This window comes from Parasteatoda tepidariorum, chromosome 2 (assembly GCF_043381705.1).
Source record: "Parasteatoda tepidariorum isolate YZ-2023 chromosome 2, CAS_Ptep_4.0, whole genome shotgun sequence".
Lineage (NCBI taxonomy): Eukaryota > Metazoa > Arthropoda > Arachnida > Araneae > Theridiidae > Parasteatoda > Parasteatoda tepidariorum.
In genome coordinates, this window is record NC_092205.1 from 30802964 (window position 1) to 30812194 (window position 9231).

The following is a 9231-nucleotide window of genomic DNA, read 5'->3' on the forward strand; positions in this document are numbered from 1 at the left end:
ACATATTACCAGCATTAATTATCATTGTCGTCAAGAACAATACAGAGAATTTTTTCGGTTTTTTGGACTTATGGAATTGGTCTAATTGGGATAGACCTCTTGGGGATTAGAAACAACAACAACATTTTTTCGGTTTCTCTAAACAAATAATTACCTTCATTCTATTAATTTTGCTTTTTAGTACATCATTTGTTTCTTTTATTTACTTTTACAGAAACACATTTTAAAATAAATATTCTAAATAAAATAAACACGTGATATCAGATAACTCTAGAAATATTAATTTGGTGTCGTAGTCCGCGAATGCTACCACTGTCGTGTTGTCCATTGAATTTAACTAACATAGCGAATAAAAAATTACTAAATATTAAAGTACATTCAATAAACTTTTTTTGATCAAATAGAGCTATAAGCAAGCAAATATCCCTAATGCTATTTTTTTAAATATTTGCAGAATTGAATCGTCCATTGTGAAATTTGATACTATGTCTAACGCTTAACCAATCGGAAAATTTCATTTCGTTATTCGCTCATCCCGCTAGAACGGCTAGATGACCTTCCTCGTGCTTCGAACTACCTATATACCGAATTTTATGGCTTTCGGTCGGATGGTTTAGGAGTCTACAAAAACATAAAAGCCATATCTATAAGGCCATCAGTTGATCTATGACCATTCTAAAAGGCATATGCATTTTACTTCACCAGATGAAATTTTACGACATCATTAATCTAAAACACTTAAAACTTAATTTGTAAAAGAGGTTTAGATAGTTAATTTAATTTTTAAATGAAAGATCATGGAGGACTATAATATTTTCTTTTATTACGCTACACTTTGAGATTAATATTATTGAAACGGCTTTTAAACTTATTAACCAATTAAGAGGTTAAAACTAAAAGACATGTTTACTTTTTATAACTAATTTCAAGATACTACCTTAGGACGCTGCATTTTAAGATGAACTTATTTGAATCAGTGTCTAAACTTATTCAACTTTTTATTATTATTTTTTGGTGTCAATTACATTAACATGTCATTACATGCTATTATAAATTGCAGTTAACGAGATTCATTAGATGATTTAGAATTTAACGATCAGCTTCATGCACAATGTGATGCGTGCACAAATAGTATTTTACGAAAATATTAAATTACGGTTGCGAATTCACCAATTTTGATACAACAATATACCTTTAATTTTAAACGTTATTTAAAAAAATGATTACTTAGCAAAATTATTTAATGTCTACCGATAGATCAAAATAAAACCATAAGAGAAATGGTATCATATGTGATATTTAATACTGTTTATCAGTCAAATTTACTCAAAATAAACATTTAATTTACGGAAATGAGTATTGGGAGTAGGGCACAAGCGTAAGCAAACAGAATTATTTATAGTACGTATATTTTAAGTGAATAATTTCAACTTTCATAGGTTAAACTGTTTTATACTAAAGAATAAAAATTATTGTGAAGCAATAGCCCCCCCCCCCCTAATTAATGAAAAAATTACTCATTTAATTGAAAAAAGTCATTTTCTGCTATCTTATAAACGCATTAGTAGTGCTCTTTTATCACTTTAGAGGATGTATTAACATATAATTATAAATATTAAGAAATCATATTAATAATTATTATAGGAATCAAACTTTAACACCGTTTCCTGATAGCAAATCAAATAATTCTTTTCCACGAAAAAATTATTTTAAAGCTAAAAAAATAATTTAGTTGATTAAGGGGTCACAATACCCTTGCAACATTTTTTTGACATAAAAGTATAATCCTTCGTTTTGTGGATGCTTTGCAAGCTCTTTTAACTTATAATCAATAATTTATCTTAAAAAAGTAGTTAAACTGTTTAATTTTTTAAAAATTTAAAAGAAATTGAAAAAAATTCAAAATTTTTAGACTGTTAAGGCTTTTTTATTTTAACATATTTTCAAAAAAATTTTTATTAGAGATTACAATTCTCATGTTAACAATTTTGTGCATTCATTTGTTAATATATCAATTCGAACATTTTTTATAGATTATTTTATAAAAAGTAGAAAAAAAAGGTTAGAAATTCCTGTTAGGTATATATAACATGCTGTAAAAATTATAATACCTCATAAAGTACTTATTCCATGCACAGTTTAAATAATTGCATAATACTTAAGATAAAAAAGTTTATTTCAAAGCCTTATCCTAAATAGGAAAAATTCCTTAGGGATTTAGTTAAGATTAAAACACAAAATTATCATCTATGAGAAAAAGCACTTTAAAGTCTGTCTGCTGATCAAGTTTCTCTTTTAGACTTCACATTTGACATGCATATATTGCACAGATGTATATACATATAGTGTACAGATGTACATTCACAAAATGTACATATGATATAATATGCATAAAATGTTCTTATAATGTACATATGTGTGTACATGCATTGTACATGTATTGTACATATATGTATATATATTCACTGCTTTGTACATATATCGGACATAAATCTTTCGTACAAATTTTGCATGTGCACATACATGTTATCCCAATACATGCAATATGTACAATGTATATTTGTCCAATAAATGTATCCACACATGTATGCTCCATCTATGCATATTCATACGTACTATGTATGAATGTATGTACATGCATTGTACATACTTACATACATTATGTAGAATACATTTATGTCTAAATTTATGTACAAAGCAATGAATAAAATATAAGTTAACTGATAACGACTCAAACAAGCTAAATAACAATATCAAACGATATTTAAGTTCAGTTTTCAGCTTTAATTGTTCTATATCATTTTAAAATTTTTTGAATACATAATTTTCAGGTATTTTCTTAATGTTTGACGCTACGAATTTATTTTGTTATTACATAATACATAGTTCATGGAAATTTTTAGATGAGAAAAAAAACGGTTAATTTTTCTATGTGGAAATAATATTTAGGAATTTTAAAAAAAAGATTATCGTTTGCTATCCAAAAAATAAGAGATTGAGTTTTACATGTCTTAGAATAAATTTTAAAACGAACGTTAATAGCTTTACTGTAATAATTTTTTTAATGCATGCACAATGTATGTGTACATTGTAAATACATATATTTAAATGTGCGCATGTATTCATACATTAAATGTAATTACGTTTATGTATACGTTGTATGTACATACGTACATTGTACATCCAACCATTTTTGTGCATCCATTCATTACATGTGCATGTATATTAACAAAGTATATAGTTATATAAGTACATATGTTGCATGTACAAACCATATATCTATGTACATGTAAATGTACATGCATGCATTCATTTTACACAACTATGTACATATAGTGTACCAATGAACAACATTCTTACATATTGTACGTAAATACGTACAGTGTATTTACATGAGTACATTGTATATACGTGCCATTATTGCAAATTTATATAATGTATGTACTTACGTACATAAATGCATGTATACGTATGGAAATTTTTTTCACGTAAGTTCATACATAAGTTGTCTATGTGTACAAACATACAAAACATTGCATTCGCATACAAACTAACATGCATGCGTACATGTATCATAAAATGCATAATTATGTGTACTAAGCATATGCGTATTGTATTATGTATATTGTACTTACAAACAAAGTTTGCGCAATCATTGTATATGTATATATACGAATCACAAATTGTACGTACATGCTGGCGTACATTCTATGTACATAAAAATATGAATCCCCATACATACTTGCATAATGTGTTTGCTTATAGTATACAATTGTAATTACTTGTAATTGTGTAATATGATTACAAGTAATCACAATTACTTGCAATCAAGATTACATGTAATCATGAATGCCTGCAATCAGATATTTTGATTACTTGTAATAATAATTACTCGTAATCGTTTTTGTTGTGATTACTTGTAATCGCTATTATTGAAAATCATGATTACAGTTGTAATCAAAATTTTGATCACAGCTGTAATCAAGATTATAAATAATTGATTGCTGTAGTCAATATTGTAATCATGATTACAGCTGTAATCAAAATTTTAAAAAAAATTGTGGTCACGATTAAAAGTAATTTATTACTGTAGTAGACTATTGTAATCACGATTACAGTTGTAATCAAAATTATGTTATCTTGTAATCATGATTACAAGTAATTGATTACTGTAATCGAAAAATGTAATCGATTACATTTTTGTCCAACACTGCGAGATACCCATACTACATCACTTGCAGGTGAAATTAAATTGCAGGTTTTTTAATATGAAATTACAGATGCTTTTTTAAATTAAACTACTCTTCGTGATCAACAAATTATCATATTGAGTTTAAAAGCAATAATTTTATATAAAAATTAATGAATAATATTTTAGAATTTGCACAATATTTTGATTCATGATTTGAATTTGAAATTTACAATCATTTTTCAACTTTTTTTTTCAAATTAAATTTTACTTAAGAAATAAAAGCATATTCATTTCCTACATTATATTGATTGCACAGCTATATTTTTTATAGTTTGTAAGTTGGGAGGAATTTGAAAGGCTCGCTTTACAAATTTTTTTTATACATGAATACTAGTAATAATACCCTTAATGTTTCAATTACATTGTGCTTTTATGGCCTGTGTTCATAAATAGGGAATAAAAAGGTTAAAATGATATAGTAACGTTTGAGTAAAGTAATACGCTGTCTTGCTTAAATAAAAACAATTAAACTTCTGTAATGCAAAAGTTAAAATTTTCATTTGCAGTATTTGAAGCTGATAAATATCAGGTAGTTATTATTCTATTAGTTCGAAACAAGATTTTAAATTTTTCAACCTTCATTAAAATGGCTATAACATTAAATTTAAGACATTAAATAATTGTTTGTTCGTATAAAAAACTTTCGTATGTTAATAAAACTGTTCGAATATCTAATTAAATTCTCATTAGAATAGTTTTCATAAATTATATAAATGATGATTTTGTAAAACAGTATCCTAACAAAAAGTTTCAAAGACTGATAGGAATAGATTTTTTTTCTCACTGATTATAATAAATTAAATAATTGAGTATGAAAATGATAAGGTATGTTCTATTTACAATGTTTTGAAAAGCAGTTTAATGGCATGACAGTAAAACAACAAATCGAATTAAAAGTTTTAAAATATATTCAGTATAAAATAAAAAACTAATAAAAAAATATTTTTCCAAGTTATGCAAATCAAATAAAAACAGAATAAGAATAAAATATGCGAAAAAGAAGAACAACTCACTTATGACATTTCAGTCTCTGATAAAATGGTTCATCTAGTAGAACTAAAACGCAAACGATTATTCTTTTGCTTAATTTTTTAGTTTATATTATTTGGATGTTACCGTCCCACTAGAGCAGGCAATTTTCAATCTGCTTATTCTAATTTATTAATTAAATCATTAAATGGTTACTAAATTAAATATAAAATATTCATTTAATATTTTTTTAAAAATTAGATACTGAATTAACTGTTAGTTAAACGGTATTATATAATTATTATTATCCAGAAATCAAAAAAATTCCGATGAAAAAATTTATACGATGTTATTAAAATTAGTGATGAGATGATTTTATAATACAGAAGTTTTTAATAATAAAATTAATCAAATTGATGAAAAATGATTGAGAAATTAAAAAATTTATTTTTAAATAATATTTTCGCAGTTCTTTTTTTTTTCTTTTGCAATTTATCCTCGGTGTAATCAACATTAATTAATTTAGTCCTCACAAGGAATCGAGTTTGACATTTCTGCTCTACTCTAAGGAAAATCGACTCTACGTAGAACCATAAACCCGTATAAATTTTCAGAAACCTAAATAACTAATTAAACTGAATGCTATCACTGTTTTACTTGAAACATAGTTTCGTGTTATCTAGTTTTAGGAGAATTAAATTTCAAAACAAGGTTTTTAAAATTGTCACCTTTTTTAAGGTTTCTGCAAATTTGAACGATATTATTCTGGTTCAATATTATGATCCGAAACAACTAATGGGCTTTCGGTCACAACAGCTTTGGAAGTCTTGACTGCGATTAAATTAATGAATGACGAATAATAATAATAATAAAAAAATGTAAAAGTTGGTAACATTGCATACTCAAATCGATCGGCATTTGTGGTAATTTTGTAACTTTTTTACAGTGTAATAAAATAATTTTTCTGATACCATTTTACAGAAATTATTTCGAAACAATTGAAACTTTATCTTTGGAGCATGCTAAATGTCATAATATAATTTACAATTTCTGAAAGATAGTATTAGTTAAGATAATAATTTAATTTTGTTTGATAAATACCTTTCGCATTAAATTTTACATATATTCTAAAAATGTCTTTTCAGGAATGTTACCAATAGAATAAACACGGGATTTCTGGTTTTCAGAATAGTTTTCATAAGACTAATCCCTGACGTTGTCTTAAATTCCTTTACGTAGCGTCTTGTAGCCCCATACATAAATTTTTCCCATAGTTAGAACTAATTAGTTGCAAATCGTTTAAAAATTTTAGTATCATGACATTGTGGTGAGTATACGCATTCATATAAAACTAATAATATGTATATGGTTTATGCAAAGATTGAAATAATAAATGAATGTGTATGATACAAATTATGTTTTTCACGTTTAAGCTTCTAATATTATACATTTCATTACACTTTATGAATTATGTATTTTGGAACAATATATGTAAAATCAAGAAGAATTTTATGCAGCTCAAATAACAATTATTCGAATAATGAACAGAATTAATGCGTGCAATGAGTTTAAACTTACCATTTCTGAGAATCCGCAAGTACAAACTGGTAAAGAATGGTTAGAAGTATGTAGCACATGGTAAATATGAACATTTCCCTGTATACCACTTTCCAAACACTACCCCTCCATCTAAAGAGCAGACGAATAAAGCCCCCAGAGGCCGAAGAAGCCACATCATATTGATAACTCACTGTCATCGCGTCCGAGGATGACTCGTCTTCTGCTTCTTCTCCGGCACTCTGGGACTGCTCCTCAATTTTCTTCGATTCCGTCGTTCTACCCTAACTAACCGCCTTTCTTTTTGATCCTTTTAAAGCTGAACTATATTTTATATTTGGTAAATTATTATAAAAAATATTATTTTATTAGCAGCTTAGATTTGGTAACACCACAATTAGAAATGTTCTCTGAATTGTGATAGGATTTTTATTCCTTTACAGGAGTCTTTTGTTCTGTATGTTTATGTGCTAGGTATTTATCACCGTACCTAAACACATTTTTCCTGTTATTTATGAAGTTCTCAATTAATTGTTTTTATTATTAAATGATCTTTCCCAACTCGATACATTTATTTTCAATCTTTGTTTTTGATAAAGTTTTTCACCTTTTGCTTCTCGCTTCATTTTCATGGTATTAAAAGTTAAAAATCAGAAGTCACTTTTTTGGCAGCACGTTAAAAATAATAGAAATATTCCAATTAAAGTCACATTATTTTCTTCTTAATTTCCTAGCATTTAAATATTCTGCATTAAATTTAAACCGAGGATTTCCTTTCTGGAAAGAAAAAAAAAATAGTCTGCACAAAATTTAATAAGAGCTATTCTCGTGTTATTATCCAAAATGTCATCGGTGAAATTTATTTTTGATACACAAATAGTTTAGCAGTAGTAGCACTCTCGTTTTAAAATTCAAATTTCGAACGGTATTTCGAAATTAAATTTTTGATGTACAATCCATAAAGCAATCATAGTATCACATCGGAAGACAAAAGTGCCAGTTTGCAATTCTTTCAAAATATCAAAAGTCAAACATCACTAAGTCAATCTCCAAAACGACCTGTGTAAACAATGTCAATTAAAAATCATCCACGTAATCAACATTCCTTTCAATAAGAACGGAGTCGACGAAGAAAACAATCAAAAAGAAGAATCTCGCCAGGAAATTAAAAGTGAGGATGGAAAAAATCGTTCTGCTCCAGATCTTGATAAATCGAAATTCGTCACCAAGCTTAATGAGAGGCAGTTGAATATCCTGCGGCAACGTTTTACCGTAAAATATTCTCCAGGTTCTCCTTTCGTGTTACTCCCGTTGCAAAAGAAGTCACAGAAGAGGAAGAGAGAAGAGTTAGTTGTCCTTGGCCAGCACTGGTATCTCGAGCTCTGGGTCTAAATTCAGATTTGGCACTGCGGTTGTGGGAAATAGCAAGACACAAATGCTTTTTCTCCGTCTTCACGATGAAAGCGCACAAATGTCGAAACGTTGTGTGACAAAGATTTTAACAACCTTTGGGTCAGTTTTCTTTTTGAGAGAGTATTTTAAACAAATACAATTTTTTTTAAGATGATTAAAATTACGAATAATTCAGAAATGTTATTCTTAGTTAAGACTAATATTTTCTTCGTCTTCGTATTGAAAGGTCACAAATGTCGAAATGTTGTCGAATAAAGATATTAATAACCTTAGTGTTCAAAGAGCAGACAAAATAATACCAGTTATATATGATACTTAAAATAATAATTATATTTCTTCAAAACATGTTGAATTACTTCTCTGTCTTCGCTGTGAAAGCGCTAAAAGTCAAACGCTGTGTGACAAACATTTTAACAACCTTTGAGTCAGTTTTCTTTAAATAGATGCAAATTTATATGATGATTAAAATGACAAGCATGAATAATTCTGAAAATTATTCATAATACGACAAATATTTTCTCCGTCTTTATGTTGAAAGCGTACTAATGTTGTATAAGATTTTATTAACCTTAGTATTCAAAGAGCATATTCAAACAATAACATTTTTAAATGATATTTAAGATCAAACTTATAAATATTTCTGCTAAATATACTGAATTATATTTTCGTCATCGCCAGGAAAGCGCTAAAATGTCAAAACGTTGTGTAGCAAAGTGGACCTTTTGGTCAGTTTTTATTTGCAAGAGTGTATCAAGCAATGAAAATTTTATATGATGATTAAAATAGCAATTATGAATCACTCTGAAAATTGTTCTCAATTACTACAAATATTTTCTCCGTCTTCAAGTTGAAAGCGTACAAATGACGAAGCGTTTTAACAACCTCTTTGTTCAAATAGCACATTTTATTTCATAACTGTCGATGAACAGCCGACCCAATTTTTTGGGTTTACGACTCCTAATGTTCAACTCCATAGCCTTGTAATTTTGAACCCAATCCAGAAGATAAGGGAACTCCTGGAAAGTAATGGGTAAACTCTG

General features: G+C 27.6%; 1 protein-coding gene across 2 annotated transcripts in view; it reads right to left on the bottom strand.

Annotated features, from left to right (window-relative positions):
• LOC107454965 (uncharacterized) overlaps positions 1–8162 on the bottom strand; it is a 53201-nt gene extending 45039 nt beyond the window's left edge. Inside the window, exon 1 of one of the 2 annotated variants that reach the window (XM_016072337.3) lies at positions 6800–8162. In XM_016072337.3, coding sequence (XP_015927823.2) covers positions 6800–6978 — 179 coding nt within the window. In that variant the 5' untranslated portion in view covers positions 6979–8162. The remainder of the gene's footprint in view (positions 1–6799) is intronic. The other variant, XM_021147498.3, reaches the window with a different exon arrangement.
• Between the last annotated feature and the right edge of the window lie 1069 nt (positions 8163–9231).